Genomic DNA, 20586 nt, shown 5'->3' with positions numbered 1-20586 from the left:
GTAAATGCTGTAACAGGATCAAACTCTTCCCCTTACAGCAAGAAAAGCTACAGTGCACACACACACACACACACACACACACAGTTCAGTACTACTCAGACAGTGCGGTATTCAGTGAACAGTGTGGGTGTTCATACATAGAAACCCAGATTACAGCAGAGCCTGAATATGAAAGGAAGTGAAGATAGAAGAGTAAGAAACAGACAGCACTGACATAGCAAGAGACCACCGAGATGAACATGAACATTAGTTCAGTTGGTAATCAGAGTCTCACGCTCAGTTGGGCAGTGCTAAACATGGTAAGTGGGTGAGTGAACACACAAAAGGGAAGTGAAAGAGGATGGAGCAAAGAGCAAAGTCACCACAGATGTGATTATTCAACCTTTTCACCCCCCTTTAACATTTCTACCAGTATATTAACAAAGACTGTATGAATACTGTGTGCCTTTAATATTAATGTTTTCACTTTTTATCGATCATTTTCTAATATTGATATCTCTTGAACTGTTTATACAGCAGCGCAGGAGACCAACATGCAGCCCATGCTGGAAGGCCAACTACAAAATTCTTCATATTATAAAACATATTCAAATTCATATTATTACTTAAAAATTAGAATTTGCATAATTTTTAAACACCAAGACCTTTTGTATATATTATATATTATGTCACAGGTTATTTTGATTACAAAATATATAACATCTGTAGGTTATTTTGCCTGTTATTAAAAATAAGTTTTTTTTATATTTTGCTGTACAAAATATATTTAAAGATTTAAAAATTGCATTTCTTAAAAAATTTATTTTACTTAAATAATATATTTAAATATTTTTTATTTTTGTCATGATGTTAATGCTAACATTTAACTAGTAAATAAATAAACACCAAAAGCTACTAAATATACATTTTTAGAGTACAGTGGCACTGAAATATTAGAGGGGTGGATTATTTTGCACACTCTCTAATAGTCCTTACATGAAAGCAACACTTAATAACAGTACAAAGAAAAATAAAAAGAACAGGAAGGAAACAGCCAAACAGAAGCGAGGAGAGAACAGAAGAAAGTACAGCAGCAGAAAGATGAACATAGTAAGAGGTGGTTTATTTACAGCAGATGTGTGAGAAACTTCAAAGAAAGATACAAAAGGAGAAGCGGAAATGAAGGGTAGGTGCTCAGGGTCATAAAATGCATCTCTAATTGAACTAAAATTAATTGAACTAAAAAATACACAGCAGTGTTCTAACCTAAAACCAGCAGTGTGGGGTTACCGTCAACACGTCAGCTGTAGCGTAAAAGTGAGAAATCAGTGCAGTCCTGTAGAGAGTGACGTGAGATGCACTGCAAGGTGTGATATGTGCAAGTCTTAAATCGGCTGATTTAAGGATCCACGTACAACCCTACAGCGACATTTCTCAGAGTTCACTGCTAGGATCTATAAAAGTGATGTCAATGATAATAGCAATGAAATACGGGCCTACTTACAGGTTTTCAAGAATTTAAGGGGTTAAGCAACAGGTGAAATAATGGGAAAAGGCACCTTTAGAGATTGTTTCAGAAAAATAAATGGGAATAAAGCAGCATGCTGAAGACAGCGGTAGAGCTGGACTGTAGATTCAAACACAGACAGTTTGTTAAAGATGAAGCAAACAGAGCAAACAGAGCAAAAACAGGTAGATGAGAGGTAGATCATAGAGAACGTGTGAATATGACGATGATGAATGTTTGAAAAACGTGTCATCTCCACCAGCGCCATCACTGTACCTCACTGTTTCACATTTGACCATTATAAAATCACAACCACACATACACACCCACACACACACACATACATAGCTAAGCAAGTGACATACTGCACTCAAAATCAGCTTGAAGGTGTCACCTTGTTATACAGTGTAATCTTTGAAAACAAAGACCCCAGACTCTGGACAAAGCTGGGTAGTAAAAGTCCGTCTGAAGAACGTTTTTTCTGAAAGCCATGAACACACTTGAACTTCTCAGTGAGCACACAGCTAAAGCGTTCAGACAAAATCAAGAGACCATGGTTTAGCTTTGGCTGCAATAGCCATTTCATTCATCGGGACTAGATTTCCCAAAAGCTTCTAAGCACAAAGATGATTCTTAAATGATGGAGCGAGCATCACACTGAACACTCCCTTTTCCAGTTAAAATGATCTTTACACTGAGATGCTTTTGGAAATGTGGGCCTATATCAGTATATGTGAATCTCACATGGGGTCTTGCTAGTCATTAAATGTAATGTAGATAAGGCCACTATCTCAAACCGTTCTCCCTGACTTAATAGGCAGTACTGGGTTTGAAAAAATGTTCCCCTGGCGAATATTAAACAGTGTTTATGCCTATGTTTTGAGCACCACATTGAAAAAAATCACATAAATTCCAATGGCTCGGATCTTCTCAGACTCTGAACTTTAGTGTTGGCACAGTTCCTAAGCTTTGATAAATACTTTCAGCACTTTCAGACTTAAATAAATACGTTCAGTTCGGTCGCAGAAGGCCAATCAGGTCTCGGTTTACACCGTGCAGACACAATAACTTCCTAAGGCACTTTTCGAGGTCAGCTGCCATCCTGAGCTGTGATGGAAGTGACCCCTGAGTCCCATGGGGAGACAGAGGTGTGGCAGAGGGGCTGGGTTCAGTAAGGGGTAAAGCGATTGTAGCCTCCACGATACAAACTTGCCTGCAGTCAAAAAAAGAGGAAGATGTTATTATTTCAGATGTATTTACACTTTGTGTTAAATAATGTGTGAGTAAAAATGCAGTGAGTCAGACACACTGCAGATGTGCCTAATTGTTTCACACAGACTGTGCAGCTTTTTGCACAGCAAGGCTGTTAACTTATCAAACTGTAACAAATGAATGCATCAGCATGCTAATATTGATCATAATGACAGAGTAATGATTAATAATATATAGCAGCCGCGAATAATGAATGTGTGTATGATGAATACGGAAATAGTCCTAATGAAATTAAAACATGTTCAAAAAAAGAGCATCTTAATCTACGCTACTAAAAAATAAAGATGCTGCAAATGATTATTCCAGCAATGCTGACTGAAGAGCCATGGGCCTCATTTAGATTTTTCTTAAAGTTGTTCTTAAGAAAAGTCCAAACATCATATCCGTGATGTGTTTTTATACCACAGAATTGTTCATAGCTATGATCTGACAACCATGGAGCCCATCATTGTTTTGTTAAAATATACAAATCCCAAATAAGAAAGCGTTGGTCAGTGTCAGAATCTTTGTGAAAAATGGGCAAGTAAGAAATTCTTACTTAAGAACTGTTAAAGATTGAGGCCCCATGTTTGCACATGTTTTAAATTTGCTAACGAACCTTTACATCAAGTGAAGGTACTTAACCCTGTTTTTAGCCCTGATTCTCAGTCTGTGCTGGTTGGCTCTAGTCTGCAAGCTTTTTTTTTGTTTTGTTTGGAGTGAACAGTTGGAGAGAGAATCGAGTAGTGTGTGAAGGATTCAAATTTTTGCACAGGCCCTCTCTTCACACCCTCAACCTCACCCAAAGGTGTTTTTCGCATTACTTACATTTTGAGTCAGCGCAAATGGTGGCTCAAACAGTGACACATTCATGTACTCTCATGTTTAATCTGAGTGTTTTCTATAGGACGCCACTGAACTCCAGTGTTGGGCCGTGTTTGGTTCGATTCAAGTTGAGGTCATGTAGTGTATGGTCCCTAGTTATTCTGCTATGAATTTAAAACTTGTGTATGTACCAAAGACTTTAGACTTTAGAAAGTTAGTTCTTGTCACTCACAGTCATTGTTACAAACATGGTTCTTTGTGGAAGCAAAAAAGCTTCTTCTGTTGATTTGCTAAAAGGATTATTTCTTATTCTGGGTAAGGAAGGGTGTTGCGTAAAAGGAAGAATACTGCTGAATGCCTCACCATAGTACCAACTCCATAGGTGGTGGTCGGCCCGACAGAGTGATGGTAAGGGTCGGTTGCAGTGGCATACACTCGCCCATACCTGCAGCGACAGAGATGTTTACGTTAAAGCTGGCAAAAGCAGTCAAGGAGATATGAGTGCATGGTGGCCAGTGAAGGGGTGGGCAAGTTCAAACACTTGGTGTGAAAAGAGGTAACAAAATGAGGCATATCTCACCCATCACTGTAAGCGGCTGTGGCTGCAGCTGAGGGTGACTGAGCGACCCGGTATGCGGCAGGATATCCTCCCTAAAGAAAGAGAGTCAAATCAACTTAATGTTCAGTACTATTTAGATGGAAAAGCAATTATATAGTTGTAGAAAATAAGGTATAATGCGACTAGGAAACTCACATAGACTTCTGCCCCATAGAGTCCATCTTGATAGACCACCCTGTGAAAAGTAAAGAGAACATACCATCAAGCACTCAGAGAATCTGAGAGGATATACACTCCCCATTCATTTTAGTAGACTGTACTTCTACATACTGGATGCTCACTAATCTGGACTGTATAATATAGTCTAGTTTACTATACTAAGGGTTCTTTGTGCGATGCTATTAAAAAAACACTCTTTAGATGTAAGTATGAAAAACCTTTAAATTGCAAAGGATCTTTACATTCACTTCTTTAACCTATTCTTCACACGTCTCCTTTATTAAAATGGTTCATAACTACACTTATGTGGTCAGGAATTGACTGATGCTGATTAACAGCAGCAGATTAATCACCAGCCTGAAGAAGTTCTTGAGTGAGGGAGTGCAGAGAGAACAATACTGACCCAGGATAGGCCGGAACAGTAGCAGGTGCAGCTGCTGTAGCTGCAGAGCGAATTGTGTTGTATACAGCGCGACCACGCCCCCGGAGGGCAGAGCCTCTATATGCCAAGGTTGGTGTGGGAACAGGGTAGGGAAAGCTGGCGACTGACGTAGAGGAAAAGAAAAGCAGTCAATCAAAGAGACACAGCAGAAAATGTTAATGGCTTATCTAACAAGCGTATGCTATTGGCCCCAACCCTCCCTTCCTAGAATTCTTATCTATTGAGTTCACTGGGACCAAAACTTTACAACATATCTATATCATAACCCACAGTAAACCTAATACAGCAAACTACAGCTTTAAGAACCAGCAAAACATACCACTAATTGTTGTTCCAAATATCTGTAGTCTTTCAGCATGTCATAAAGAGCAAAGAACGAAGGAGTAAAAAACTGATAACATACCAGTATAAAGTTCAGGGGCATACATGGCTCCCATTACTGGATTTATCTTCCACCCTGTGGCTAGAGAAAGAAAAACAGGATTTTATTAGTAATGACAGTTTGAAGCAAAAAAAATAATATTCTAAAATCCCTAGAGAGCATTGAATGTTTTAAAATGACAGAGTATTATATATACGGATTATGTGGAAATATCAGTCATTTTGTATTTGAATAAAAGTAATTGGGAGCTCACCATTCACAAGTGGAGTTTGAGGCTTCTTGGTCACCACTCTGGCTGTGGCATTGTTGACCTGTAGCGAGGAGACATTAACATTTTTACATTTTACAATTGCACTAGATTTACTGCTGAGTAAACCACAGAGTTACCACGCAAAAAGAAACCAGACAGTGTAGGTACTGACAAGGGGAATTTACCTATGACATCAAGTGTAAAACAGATGACATTTCATAACAAATCAGCAAATATTGAAGCCTATTTGTGATAACTTAGGCATGCAGTTTTCAAAGAGCTAGTTGGTGAGATATAAAATTTGATTAATCTCAGCTTAATCATGTTTGGACCTCTACTGCAAAACTAAAACACCAAACTACACATGGGATAAATGGACAATGGACAAAGTCAATTGTGTAAAACCCAATCACATCCTGTACCTCAATCTTCCTGCCTTCCACGATTGTGCCGTTGAGTTTCTCTCGGGCCCGATCTGCTTCCACTGCATTCTCAAACGTCACAAAGCCAAAACCCTGAGCAGAAACATGACCTCAGTCAATGGGTCAGAGCAAGAGATGGGAATGCTGAATGAGTCTATAATATGATATTTACCAACCTTTGACCCTCTCTCGTTGAAGATGATCTCCACATCCAAAATCTTGCCAAATTGCTGGAAGACAAAAGACCATGTCATTTACACCATTGTTCATATTAGCATGTTAATGTACATAAAAAATTGCATTTGCATTTGTCTACCTGACAATGAATTCATGCTGTTCAGCAACACACTGAACTGATGTAGCAAGAGAGCAAGAGCCATCTACCCAACCAGAGACAGCAAAGTCAATTGTGCTCTCTCTTAGGCTCCGGCTGCTGATTGCAGGCAGCATGACCCAGGATTTGAACCAACAAACCTCAGATCATAGTGGCAGCATCTTAGCCTGCTGGACCACTCAGAGCCCATAAGTAATAAAAATTCAATGTATAGCAAAACAGCAATAATAACTTTAGGCCTCTAAGTGATCATTCTTGTCTCCTGAGATATTGACATGGTGTGTTTTTTTTTTTTACCCCAAACATCTGCCTTAGGTCCGGGTCGCGGAATCGGAAGGGTATGTTGGACACGTGGAGCCTTTTGGGCTGGGCTTTACCCGACCCCTCCTCCTCACCCCCACTTCCTGATCCACCACTCGCCACAGAGGCACTCAGAGGCTGGGGGTCAGAGGTCACGGGGGCAAGTGCGTCGTCCTGAGAGGCCAGACATGATAGACACGGGGGAGATAAATAAAAAAAAACAATGTAGCAGAAAGTGTAAGGAGAAAAACACAGAAGAGGGTAAGAGGAAGTATTTAGGCAAAAAAGTAAGCGTAAAGGTACACTAAGCAGGGTGTGGCTGTCTTTACATGTGGTCAGTTTACTGAGTTCTGGAACAAGTGGAGTGACTAACAGTGAGTCATATAGTAATATGCAGTGTTTTGCTTAGTGTGCCTTTACAGTTACACAAGTTGCTCATATCATACTTTCATTTCAAAAACACCTTGCAATAACTACTTATTACAAAGCATCACATTTCCACTGGGGAGGGAAACCATTTCTACTAAGTGACCACAAAAAGCACATGAGCATTCTCCATCCAGTGACTCTTCTCAAGCAAATGTGAGGAGCCGTGACCAAGTATCCATTTTAGTGAGCTTTCTAAATCCATGCCCGTTAGAAACAGATCAGAGGAACACGTTCTGCATGTTGATAATGGACCATCAACTTGACATACTTTCACATACCTTTACCTCAGTGATTACATTTTTTAAGCCCCTTAAGGAAAAAACAATCCAGGGGCTGTGGCTCAAGTAGTGTGTATAAACATGGTAAAATATTACAGTGCTTCTTGATGCATGATTATGTGTCACATTATTTTGCCAAGATTACAGATTTTGTTTTACTGGCACTTGTGCATATAATGCCCCCATGCAGATCAATACTACAAGGAACTGTGCGTCAAATCCAAAACATCCACCACCCCACAATGCATCACGATGCCAGTGTATGTGTGTGTGTGTGTCTTTATCAGCCTCACCAAATGCCACAAAAATGTTATAATCATTAAAATGTACAGTTGATTAAAAGGTTTGTTACAACCATTGCAAAAACAAAAAAGATTAAGAAGAAAAAAAAATGCAAAAAAGCAGAATGAGAAAAGAATTAGGGAAAAAATGGAGGGAAATGTAAAAGCAGAAAAGAATTTCAGGCAAAAAAGAAAAAAATGGCAGTAAGAAGTGATAAAAAATGGTGAAGAATACAAAACTGAGCGCAGTGTTGGCCAAGTGAGATGAAAAGTAAAGCAGTCAGAGATACACGTCTACTATGCAGATGGTAAAAGGAATTAGCTGCAGCTGTGGCCAAAAGTGTGTGTGGGGGGGTGGGGGGGGTGAAAACAGAGAAAAACAAAGAGAGAGGGAGAGAAAGAAAGAGACAGAGATGCTTTATTATATCCTACTTATATTCTTTAAAAAAACTTCATGTGAATCTATAAAAAATACACTACTGGATTTATGTACTTATGTACCTAAATGTGTACATTTAATTTAATATACTTCTTAAATACTTGTGTTAAAATATACTTTATTTATGTATCCCACATATTATTCAACTGTTTTGAGTTCCATAAATATTTGTGGACCTTTTACAAATATTTGAGTTGAATCAACCTATACAACGGCACACACTAAAAATCTACTGCACTGATGTTGTATTTAATCATTTCTCCCATATTGATGTTTATATTGATGTTCAGCTGTGCTGGGTCAATAATAAACAGTGGGTTTGTTTGGGGGGTACAACCTATTTGCATAAAAAGTCACAACTTTCCCATCAGCTCCTGGCATCAACTATTTGCATACTGGGCATGACTTTGCTCATTTTTACTCATCAGTGTCTAGTATTTCCCCCCAGGCTAACTTCCCCTGCACTTGTAATTGATACAGTGTTGTAGCTGCCTGACCTTAATGTTGGAAGCTGTAAGAGCAAGTTACCATTTTATCTGCTGCTGAGTGTGGCTTCATGTTGGCTAAATGCTATAGTGACCACTCTGCGTCAGGTTCTACAGAGGTTTTCGAATCTGGACCTTATAATATTTGATAAGTGTGATACTGTGTGGCCATTCACTTACATTAACTGTGTCCTTAACTTCAAGCAGGAACAAAATCCAGGACTGGAAACTGGATTGACTGTCTTAATGAAAATTGATGTCATGTATATTTTTACTACATATATAATTAACTCTGTGTATAATAATAATGCAGTTGTAATTAAATGTTTTAAGTCCACTTTAAGTTTATGTGAAATATGAATGAAAATACACACATATACATATATATATATATATATATATATATATATATATATATATATATATATATATTATGTACTTACTTTTAACACAGTTAAGTACACTTAACACAAGTAAAGTAATGCTTCTGTACTATTTTTGTACAGTTAAAGTATAGTTACGAAAATAGTTGCCCTATTTTAGCACTCTTTCAGGTCAGTGCACTGTAGTATAATGAAGTTTAGCATACTAGGGTCTAGGGAATTGTTTTTTTCACTAGGGACAGCATACATAAACACTGCTTTGGCCACACAATGATCATGTGAAAAGAGGAAAAGGCAAGAAATACAGGGAGAAACAAATGTCTGAGAAAGTGAAAGTGTGAACTGAACTGTAGGTGAGAGAGAAAGAAAGAGAGAAGAGAGAGAGAGAGAGAGTCACACTTTGAGCGAGAGTGAAAGGGGTGGGGTGAAAAGAGTGAGACAAAAGGGGAAAGAAAGTAATAGGTGTGGGGAGTAGGGGGAGGTTGAGGGAAAGAGTGAAATAGAGTGAGAAACAGAGAGCGAGAGAGGAGAGCTCAGCAAGGTGAGAGACAAGAAGTGTAAGCAGCAAGGGAAGATATTCAGCACAAAGCCGGGTGGTTTGGGGACTCCCAAGGTGTGTGACAGGCCAGCCACGGTGCTGTGCTTCTGCTGACGAGGTTAAACTTCATTATGCAAGATTCCAGGGAAAAGGGCAGAAATTAATAGGAGGGGAACAGGGGAGGAAAATAATTGGACAGGTACGCACAGACACAGACCAGAACCAGAGCGACACACATGTACACAATCACTGGGTTACAGTTAACTCTGGGTGCACCAGAGTTGTAGCTGTGGTAGCACTGGTGAAACACTGTCATCGTCATCACTATCATCATTATCATTGTTATCGTTATCATCATCATCATTATCATCATCATCACCCTCACACGTTGCACACAGACACAGCAGGGGTGTGGAGCGGGGGTACACTGGTAGCGCTGGGGTTGGGGATGGGATGGGGTGGGGTTGGTGCTATCATTTCACGATGCAAAGTGTTTATCTGACTGAACCTGGACGAAACTGCAGGGACGGAGGAGGGGTCATCCGGTCTGCCTGCCCCCCTTGACCCCCCCCATCATGGGCGACGGCCGAATATCCAAATATCTGGAGCATGTAACACTGGCGCTCTCTAGTGGTGGGATATGTAATGTGGCCTTCAGTGAGGAGATGTTTCTGCAGAGAGAGGCTAACACCACTTTGTTCATTATACACTATAACCCGTGTTCAGGCTGAGCCACAGAGAGCAAATGATCTGACACATTTATTAGCATGCTAATACAGATATAACATGCTAATATGAACTATTGTGTATATACGGTTTCTTTTTTTATTTAAGAATTAACAATATTTCCAAGTAATTCTTACTAATTCACCTCTAAACTGGCATCCGTTGAACGTGATGCATCAATGCAAGTTACAAGTGAGCATTATACTTATAATTAGCTTTAAATTATAGTTAGCCATGTTAGCATATTTGGCTGAGCAACTTCTTTCAACTCTCTTAAAGATCATTTAACACCTGATACTGAAATGCTCAGGCTAATAATGTAGCTGTGAATGACAGACCACTTACACTATTAGCCTTTTAAGCAGGGGTGAGGAACAGAGGGCCGGAGTCCTGCGCAGTTTGCTGATTTCCCTGTTGAACACACTGACTAAACCAGTGCTAAAGCAGGAAAAGCACAATCAGGCCCTCCAGGACTGAAGTTTTTGCTTTAACGCGAGGACATTGTGCACACATTCCATACAGTGTATCATTGCTGTCAGACAAAAACTTTTCCCCCATTTTTTTCATTGGAAGTGAATGTAAAAAATATTTTATTCCACTGTTTATCCCACTGGTCATATTTAGACTGAAAACTGGTCATGGAATTCTGATACAATGTGAAGAACAACTGTCCAATTTAAATTGTGTCAAATAGTCAAAAATGGCAGAAATGGAGATACAAGGTTTTTGCATGACAGCGACAGTATATACATCCTAAAGTGAGCACACATATTTTATACAGCAGAAGCTTGCACACATCCCTAGTATTTACCCTTCGGTTTTTATATTATTACTTCATGTAAAGGACATAACTGGTCTCAGTTGGCCTGCATGTATGTAAAGCCCCATTCTAACATTTGGACACGCCAGCCATGATGCTGTTGTGTATTTTTTTGTTTTTGTTTTTTCGTGTTTCCTTCATTTTCCATTTTTAGAATCATTGCAAACATATCCAAACCATGAAATGTAGCCTACCTTTTGATGTTCTGGCCTTCTGCCACCATATAACTCTCCTGTTATGTTGCGGGTCAAATTGACCCGTTTTAAAATTGAAGAGGAAAATTAGTTTGAATCATTTTTGGTGCATGAAACCTTTTCTGCTGGGATTAATTAGTGTAATGAGCGTGTAAATGAAAAAAATACTAATTTAATGTGTTTATGTGTTTATATGTGTTTATATTATACACATACTGTTCCAGTCTATTTAACTCTGGAGTGACAACAGAGGCTTCAAAGGGTAAAGAAAATGGTTTTGTTTTGGGGTGTTTTATGTGTATTGTAAATTATTATCAAAAGTATACTTGTATATCTTTCGATATTATAAAAGATATTAAAATACTATTTAAACTGCTTTTGGATTGCTAAACATGAAAATATTATTACTGTTACCAACAGTTGAACATACTCTAGACTTCAACATATCTGATTGGCTTAAATATATAAATGAGGACACACATACCACCAATTCATTTTACCATGACATGCATAGCAATACCAATAATGATAGTGGTTTCTTAATTAGGACATTCATAAGCAGGCATTGGCACAGTTGTGGTTTCAGAAGTTATTATTATTATTATTATTATTATTATTATTATTATTTTAGCCTATGGACCTTCCTGTCTTTAACATTGTGAAGAACAGTCAGGTGTGTCCAAATGTGTGACTGGTAGGGAGAGAGAGAGGTTTCATAAACAATCCCCCTCATACCCCCCTGACCCTTACTGTGTGTGCCAGCTGGATTGCCTTACATGGTTAGAGATCGTTGCGCTAAGTGTGGGTAGGATATGTATAGCAGGACAGGAGATGCCCATGAGCCCAGACAACATCTTATGTGTCATCACATAGCCTCATCCACCCTGCTCAGATTTTCCTGCTGCAGTGTTTTTTTTTTTGTTGGCGTTTTTTTCTATGCACTCTAATGCAGGCAGAATGTGTACCTGTCCGGATAGGAACTTTTTAAACAGAGGTTCAGACCAATACCACAGAAAATGTGGATGCTGGTGTTACAGAAGAAACACATTAGAAAGTTTACACTTTTTTATCCTTAAGTACAGTTTTGGATGAAGTTATACTTCTTAAGAAGTATTTTCAAATAATAATAAGTTTTTTACTTCTACTCTGAGGAAACGTAATCTACTTCTCTCCAGTTCTGATGATGTCCTCCACATTTAGTCTCTAATTCTATTCATAGGTGAGTTTTATTCTGTTGTATTGTGTCAGCCCCTGTACCACTTTGTTGTTGCTCTCACCTCCTACTCTGGAGCTTTAGCATTTCTATTTATATATTGTATTATATAATAATATATATACTTATATATATTTGATTTTATTTAACAGACCAAATAAATCCCCAAAAAGAAGAATATAATCTAACAAATGTAGTACCAGTATATAACTGAAAGCACAGTACAGATCAAAACATTGTGTCTCCAAAACAATAACTTTTTACATTATAAACGCTTAACTTTTAATATAAGTTCATGACAACTTTTTTTATTCCATATTTTGACCATTTTTTATGATTTACTTTCTGAAGTTTGTCACACTATGTAAAGCATGGCTGGAGCTTTTAAATGATCCAAGAGTAATTAAGTTAGTTACATGTACTCAAGTAAAAATATTTGTACTTTCCTCAGTATTTTCAATTCCTAATTTTAGGAATAGGAGTGCATCAAAAATGGAGAATAGAGTCACTGATAGAAGACGTTCCTCTGCAGTTCTGTAAGTTGCACATAGTTTTATTGCTCTGCTAATTTTGTCTGTTTAAGGGTTTTTAGTATCACTACTTATAGTATACATTTTTAGTAGGAGTGTCTACTGTACCCACCTCTAAATATACTATACATAAACATCTTCTGAATAAACATACATTATCTTATCATTTCCCACTTGTTAAGCTAAACTAGTCCAACTTCATATTCTCCCTACCTTAATCTTATCTGTCAGTCTTGTGGCCAATGGGCTCTTTCTTACCGTGTTAGTGGCAGTTAAAGGCTCCGCCCCCTCATGCTGAGTGCCCTGGTAGACTCTCAACTGGTGATGGTCCTGGTATTCTGAGCTTGGGTGGGCTGAGCTGAAATCAAGGGGTGGGAGCCTGCCGGCAGGTGTGGGTGGGGCCTGTCCAGGCGGTGGATATGAAGGGGGTGGGGCATATACCTGAGGAAGGGCAGGGTCACCAGTGCCTGGCCCTGCCTCCTGGGCAGGGGCACCCTATGGGAAGAAAGAGAAATAAAGTGATTATACTGAAATTGATACTAATTATTGAACATATGCGTGCCCAGTTGGGGTCTTATTTTATTAACATGGCATTAAGCAGTATTTTCTGTATGCAAACCAACACAGGAATAACTGTAAAGAATTCTAAATAATTTAAATAATAAATTATGGTTAGTGTTTATAATTTACATTACATTAGTATACTGTTATTTAAAAAAAAACCTACATCTATATTTGTACATTAAAGCTTCTATGCAGACTTGTTAGGGACCACTGCAAGCATCATTGAGGCATTGTTTACAAATCCCACGTGCCAGTTTCAATGGCTCTGGTTTCTAAAAAGTCCTCAATGTGCATGCCTTCACATGCCCATCTCCTAAACCTTAGTGTAACAAACCTATCAAAAGTGAACATACTGAGGTTCAGCTCAGACAACATTCAACACATAAAAAAATGGGAAGAGAAAGTAAAGAGCAAATATCTCGTCTTACCCCTTCTGTGCATCTCACGTTCTGCCCTACCACCACCACCAGCTGCTGCATGCTTTAATGCCTGCCTCCAGCCTGCCCAGCCCACCATAAATCCCCCACATCCACCAATCCTAACGTGCCAAATCCAGGCTCTCGGGCTGCCCCATGCCAGCTGCACTCGTTTGTCCCTGTCAGTCATCCCCCCACCTGTCCGTCAGCTAAACGGACACTGAACAGAGTCTGCTGTGATAAGGGGCCCGGGAGCCTGGTGGCCAGAAGATAGCGCGGGCCAAATATAACCACAATAGTCTCAACATTTCTCAGAGGAAGATGGTGAGAAAATGAGGGGTGAAAAAATCAAACATCCCTTTCAGTTAAAGCTCGATCAGCCAAAAAACAAAACAAACATGAGCTACCTGGCTAATGTGATGGCCAACAAGTAATGAAATAATCCACACTATGCATCATGCCAGTCTAAATCATTGCACACTTATTTGAGTTGCTAACTTTAAACCTGAATGATTTTGCTTATATGGTTTCTGGGGCTGTGTGGCTGTCTGTTATCCATCTATCTGACAAAAGTACAGATCAAATTCAGGCTTAAAGATGGCTGCTACTGCTGGCTTTAGCTATACAACATATTTATGTCCATTTTAAGAGAACCCGTATGAAACACACGTGCAGAAAATACATTGGCATGTCTATTTAAGGTTACAAAGTTAGAGCTGACCCCTAACTTTGGGAGTAAGAAAGAATTGTGTACATGAGAAAATTAGTTAAATTACTATTTTACTCAGCTTCTCACTTTAGTTATGGAGTTGTGTTAAGCTGTGCGGTTCTGTTTTTGGAGAACGTGACTTTTCTCAGATACCACTTCTTTACTCTAATTTCTTCTAATTTGCACTTCGCTCCGGCAGTGCATGTCACACCATAATCACACTTATATTTAGACTTTTAATTTAGTGTTAAATCACAGATTTAACCCTTTCCTTCCCTGTACATACATGTAAAAATGACATTTTATTTAAAGGACTTGTGAGATTTGAATAGTTCATCAGAACTTGTTGCTTTTGCTTCGCTTCATTTGAATCAAAGGATTTATTTGACCTGTGAAAAACCTGTTTACCTGCCTCACATGAAATACAGAAGGCAACACTATAAATTATAGTGAACGTCAAAATAAATATTACAGCTAAATATATACAAGTGTATTACTTTTAATATTTGTATTGCAAATGTGTTTGGAAATAATGGCAACAGTACTGCATTCACGAGTGTGATTGACATGACCAAAGAGGAGTGGAAACATGAGGCGTTTAAACATAGTATAGTATGTCCTGCTACAAGGCACACTCACACACACACACACACACATACACACACAGATAATTTTCTCCTTATCTACCCCACAAATGCATTCCCAATAGTTACTCCAGAGATAGAGGCTTCTAGAGATCGGACTGTAATTGGCTCAGCTGTTTTTTCTCTCTTCTCTAATGCAGCTTATTGACATTAGATGAAGACATGTTATGTTCACGCACTCACACACACACACACACACACACACACACTCACATACACCTTCACTACTATTTGTACCCCAACCCCCCTCTTCAGCTGTCAGTGTTGGGGTTACAGGTCAGCGGCAGGATGCCAGGTGCCTTCAGAGACAGCTGAGATCACACACACATACACACACACACGCTCACTCACTCACACGTACACACTCACTCACATTCTCCATTTTTGCTGTAAATAATCTGCATCTGGTAGTTGTGACAAAATGTAATGAGGAATGGACCAATAGAAACATGCCAAAATGACTTGTAATAATGACTTTTTCCATTGCCTTCCACCAAAAGTTCAGAAGGTTTCTTCCTCCTCTTGTAAAGTCGTCGTTTTGGAGATTTAGTGTGACAGCGACAAATTTTGTATATTGCTGTAGGCTAACCTCAACCTTTGCATCCTAAGCAAAACACAATCCACAATCGTCAACTGCTTCATACACAGATACAAACACAACGAACTGTGGCTTAAATACTTTCAAAATTCATTTACATGCACCACTCTGTGAACGGTGTTATGATGTCATGACTGCAGACCACAGATATTTAATGATCTGACAGATTTCGTGTAATGACTAATCTAGCCTCATTAACCATCACTCCTGAAATACCACACCAAAGTGTTTCTGGTGTGTGTGTGTGTGTGTGTGTGTGTGTGTATGTATTTCTCTATCAGTGTTAATCTTCAGAGTGAGTGGAACAGGCTAAAAATACAGAGAGAGAGAGAGAGAGAGAGAGAGAGAGAGAGAGAGAGAGAGAGAGTGCAGATACACAACATTTATCAACTACTCTGATTTTCACTAACAGGGTGATACACACACAGGCACATGCACTCACATAGGGACACACATACGCAGGGTACGGCAGGGCAGTGTGTCCTTGCTTTAAAAAGGAAACAGCTGACATGATTCATTATAAATATGTATAAGCCATAACCCCCTAACTTCTTAGAACTACTACCCCCCCCCCCCCCCCCCCAAGGTATAATTTAGGGCCACCTCTGCCAGTTTGCACTGGTTTGCATGGAATAAACCTGAGGGTGTAATAAATAGTCGTAAGCAGTTAAAGTTCATTACAAACTGATAATCTCACCAAACCCCAATAGGAACCATGTTGTTAGTAGGAAGATAAAGGCCTCAGCTGATGACGTGGCATCTATTATTTTGAGTCATGTTTTCATCATTAGGATCTACTGCCCAACTATCACGGCCAAGACAGCATGTGACTCCTTTTGATTTCACACCAGCTACCGTGCTAGTTTTGTTCTGAGTGAGCTTTATGTTAAAGTCTGATATTATTGAGTATGTTTGCTATTTAACTATCGTAAAGCATCTTGTACATAGTTATGTTCAAATAAAATTATGAAAATACTTCTGCAGTTCAATTCTGCCTCAATAAGCCTGTCGTACATACAATCACCCTTACTGCAGGGTTATTATATTAGCTAATGATGAAGCCTTGCGTCAATGTATAATTTAAAAATGAGGAAATATGATATTTATTTACAAATGTGGAATGAATAAATTATTATTATTATTGCTGTTAATATTCTTGTTGCTTTGTTATTGTTACATCTTGTGCAGATGAACTGAGCAAGGCCTACTGCAAGAAGTTTCATTATGACAAGAGAGACAGACAGACAGATGAGAAAAACAGGGGTAAGAGAGGGGTTTACCTGCACTAAGCTGGGGTAGCAGGAGGCAGTTTGCGGGTACACAGGCAGTCCGTAAGGCTGTAGAATGACAGTAGGAGAGGACAGCATGGTGCATAGCCAGAGACAAGAGACCAGCAGAAGCAAAGGCCGAGAGGTTGAGGAGGAAAAGAGGAACAAGGGAGAGAAAAGTAGGGACGAAAAAAAAAAAGATATCTCTGAAGAACAAGCTGAAAGGTCAGGAGAGGTTAATGTCCAAAAACCTGTGAGGGACCAAAAGTGGTCCTTGAAAATGAGAAGGAAAAGATGGAAAGTAGGAAAACGTGGAGTCTTAGCTTTGATGAAAATCTAAAAAGAAAGAGACTGCAGTGTGTCCGTCTCACTCGACCGACAGAAAGCCAGCACTGAGAAAATCTTTGGGGGGTGGCATGTGTTCACTGCTGTGTGTGTGTGTGTGTGTGTGTGTGTGCCCCTGTATGTCAGTGACCAAGCTTGATAGACAGAAACACATGTCCAGAATCTTGTTACACTGTTATATAAATAGTCTCTCTCTCTCTCTCTCTCTCTCTCTCTCTCTCTCTCTCTCTCAAACTAGCAGTGACACTGATGTGAGTAGCCACCCTAGGAACACCGGTGGGCCTGATCCTCTGACACCATGTCAGAGTCACTGCTGTGTTGAGAATGGTTCATCACCCAAATAACATTAACAGTGACCCTATGGTCAGAAACTGACCAATGATGAGTGAGTGGTGAACAAATGTGCATGATAATATAGAGGCTACACTAACCCTGTAATGTGGACTCGCAAGGGGGGCTTGTGAGAGAGGTATAATGTGCACAGTGAGTCTCATTTTACAACACAAAAGCCCTGCAGTGTCATTGTCCTGTAGGAGGCACTATTCAATCGTAGTCAGTCCGTCTCAGCTGCGTCATTCTCTCGCTGCGATTTGTGGGTAATGTAGTTCAGCAGGCGTCTTTATAAGCCCGCTCCACTTCCGTTCTCCCTCTTTTCTTACCAAGCCTGATAGAGTCAGGTAATGACGGACTGGTCTCTTTCTAGCGTGCTAGTTCTTATTGATGTAGCGCAGTCCTTGTTGTGGATAAATAATAACATGGTTAGAAAGTGACGTTTTTACAGATTTTAAGGCTTTATTAAACCCGTGAATGTAGCGTTTCAGCTCTCCGCTGCAGGCTAACGCTAACATGTGGGCGCCATTTGTAGGGCAGCGTGGTCTGGTCGGCCTGCTGTACGTGTAACATTGTCAGACATGTTGGTTTATGTACTTGTTCAGCTTGTTCTTAAAGCTGGTCATGTTTTATCTCAAATATTAATTTTTGATAAGTTATTTGTGGTTCTAGTTTAAGTGGATCCATTAAGGTGTTCGACCTCTCGGTTTATGGGCTAGCTGCTGGACTGTCCGTTTTTTCTAAATAGCTTCAGTAACTAGCTGATACGATGAGTTACTTTGAGGCTATTTTCTTAATCTGTTATTTTTGCAGATGTATAATTTCCTGTTATTGGGTTCAGTTTTTACTGTAGTCATTACTGTTATGCGCCTCTCTCTCTCTCGAGTGCCTAGCACTTCATTGTAGGACAACCCCCTGTAATATAGGTTCAGGTGTAATGGGTGTGCATGTGCTTAATGTCTGAATTTTTTGTAATGTGCAGGTCTGCTGTTTCTTATTTATATATAAAATGACTGTTACACTAGTATAAGTTGCTGGCCATTGTCCTGTGTTTTAATATAACTTTCATGACCCGTCATTTCACCATCTCTGGTGCTCCTTTACAGGCGCAAGTAACTCATCATGCCCGTTGCCAAGAGCTGGGTGTGTCGCAAGACATATGTGACCCCTCGCCGTCCCTTTGAGAAGTCCCGTCTCGACCAGGAGTTGAAACTCATTGGTAAGAAATGGTGCTATTTAGTATGCAGGGCTTGAGTCACTTAAAAAAAGAAATCTAGGTGGATTGATGACTGTTATGCTCTTGACAGGCGAGTATGGGCTGAGAAACAAGCGTGAGGTGTGGAGGGTCAAGTTCACTCTGGCCAAAATCCGCAAGGCTGCCCGAGAGCTGCTCACCCTGGATGAGAAGGACCCCAAGCGTCTCTTTGAGGGTATGTTACTGTTCTACTAAGTGGTATTTTCAAAGATATTGTATGTCTTGTGGCCTATGATTTAAATTAATATTCTGATTGTCTGTGTTGTCACGAATTCCTCGTGAATGAGGCCGGTTAGTACATTGCAGGCTTACTGTATGGACTTTGTATTGCGTGACTAAATGTAATGAGTGTTTCTGTGTAGGTAATGCTCTGCTGAGACGATTGGTGCGTATTGGTGTGCTGGATGAGAGCAAGATGAAGCTTGATTACATTTTGGGCCTGAAGGTAGAAGACTTCTTGGAAAGAAGGCTGCAGACTCAGGTGTTCAAGCTTGGGTTGGCCAAGAGTATCCACCATGCCCGTGTTCTCATCCGCCAGAGGCACATCCGGTAAGGAATGGTGAAATTAGGCTAGTTAGATCCCTGACTTAAGGGAATGCATGGCCATAAGTAGGTACCTGATTTACTTTTCCTGCATTGAGGTTGTGCTTCCTCTTTCGTTAGCGTTTGCTGTATTAGCTTCTCTGAGGAGTGTGTATGAAATTTCTGCAAGGTCAATTCGGCAGTTAAGCCGTATACCTTTGCTCCATAAAAGTGCCCAGAGCCCAAAGCTGGCCATGGACGGCGCGATTTGCACACGACACTGTGGTCGAAAGGTAAAGTTTGGGCACATGCTTCAATGGTCTTAATGCTTTCTTTCATGGCCAATGATTAAGTGAAACATGTCAGATTGTCTGTGATGTCACGAATTCCTCGTGAATGAGGCCTTGAGAGAGAAAGCAGTAAATGATCAGAACCCATCTACAGGTGGGTGTCCCCCAGGTCTGTTATGTTCTCTAAAGCTTTGTCGTTTGTTCTGCAGTGTGCGTAAGCAGGTGGTGAACATCCCTTCATTTGTGGTGAGGCTGGACAGCCAGAAGCACATCGACTTCTCCCTGCGCTCACCATATGGAGGTGGCCGTCCAGGCCGTGTGAAGAGAAAGAATGCCAAGAAGGGCCAGGGTGGTGCTGGTGGAGGTGATGATGAAGAGGAGGATTGAACTTAACCAGTGTCAAGAGGGTTCTGTCTAATCCCTTCTAGATTTTTCAATAAAATTGGTTTATTCCAGACAGATGTTGGTGTTTGTGGGGTTTTTTAGTTGATGGCCTGCATTTTAAGGCTTTACTTTTTCAGATTTGTTTTATTGGTCTGTCCTAAATGATTAGTGGGTCACAAGGTTGTTGGGGCCTTGCCTCTGAACTGATCAAATCATCTGTTTTTAGGCTGGGATTCCGCTACTGGTTGTGTAATGTTGTAGGACTGTTTAAATAAGGCCAGTAAATGGTCAGCAGGTCTTTGACTAGTTCCAGGGAGCTGAAGTGTTCTTGCCCCAAATGCATCTGATCCTGCTTGTAAATGAGCTGAATCGGTTGTGTTGAGACTGAAATCTTGTGCTCTGAGATGGTGGGGCAAAAAAGTAGTCAAGTTCTCTACTTAGAAAGATGAGAGGTCTGTAAATTTAATCAAAGGTA

At 39.9% G+C, this 20586-nt stretch overlaps 2 protein-coding genes across 2 annotated transcripts; one reads left to right on the top strand and one right to left on the bottom strand.

The window, feature by feature from the left end:
* Window positions 1-2654: 2654 nt before the first annotated feature.
* On the bottom strand, window positions 2655-17084 carry rbfox1l (RNA binding fox-1 homolog 1, like). The gene is made up of 12 exons (XM_072678877.1): window positions 16998-17084; window positions 13045-13281; window positions 6468-6644; window positions 6013-6066; window positions 5837-5929; window positions 5418-5475; window positions 5186-5245; window positions 4744-4885; window positions 4317-4356; window positions 4143-4213; window positions 3926-4007; window positions 2655-2699 (listed from the first exon to the last, which is right to left on the bottom strand). The coding sequence occupies exons 1-12, from the start codon at window positions 17082-17084 to the stop codon at window positions 2655-2657; spliced, it is 1146 nt and encodes a 381-aa protein (XP_072534978.1).
* An 871-nt stretch (window positions 17085-17955) lies between these two features.
* rps9 (ribosomal protein S9) lies at window positions 17956-20186 on the top strand. The gene is made up of 5 exons (XM_072679911.1): window positions 17956-18007; window positions 18767-18879; window positions 18968-19090; window positions 19278-19464; window positions 19937-20186. Exons 2-5 carry the CDS (start codon window positions 18783-18785, stop codon window positions 20112-20114), a joined length of 585 nt encoding a protein of 194 aa, XP_072536012.1. The 5' UTR covers window positions 17956-18007; window positions 18767-18782; the 3' UTR covers window positions 20115-20186.
* The last annotated feature ends 400 nt before the right edge of the window (window positions 20187-20586 follow it).

This window comes from Salminus brasiliensis, chromosome 5 (assembly GCF_030463535.1).
Source record: "Salminus brasiliensis chromosome 5, fSalBra1.hap2, whole genome shotgun sequence".
In the NCBI taxonomy this organism is placed as follows: domain Eukaryota; kingdom Metazoa; phylum Chordata; class Actinopteri; order Characiformes; family Bryconidae; genus Salminus; species Salminus brasiliensis.
This window is presented reverse-complemented; position numbering and strand designations above follow the sequence as displayed.

Coding starts and splice junctions, on each gene's coding strand:
- rbfox1l (XM_072678877.1), bottom strand. CDS start 17,084: ATGCTGTCCTCTCCTACTGTCATTCTACAGCCTTACGGACTGCCTGTG. Junction 4,886..5,185: donor TGCCCCTGAACTTTATACTG/GTATGTTATCAG, acceptor CCTCTACGTCAG/TCGCCAGCTTTCCCTACCCT. Junction 2,700..3,925: donor CCTATGGAGTTGGTACTATG/GTGAGGCATTCA, acceptor TTTTGACTGCAG/GCAAGTTTGTATCGTGGAGG.
- rps9 (XM_072679911.1), top strand. CDS start 18,783: ATGCCCGTTGCCAAGAGCTGGGTGTGTCGCAAGACATATGTGACCCCT. Junction 18,880..18,967: donor CCAGGAGTTGAAACTCATTG/GTAAGAAATGGT, acceptor TGCTCTTGACAG/GCGAGTATGGGCTGAGAAAC. Junction 19,091..19,277: donor CCCCAAGCGTCTCTTTGAGG/GTATGTTACTGT, acceptor GTTTCTGTGTAG/GTAATGCTCTGCTGAGACGA.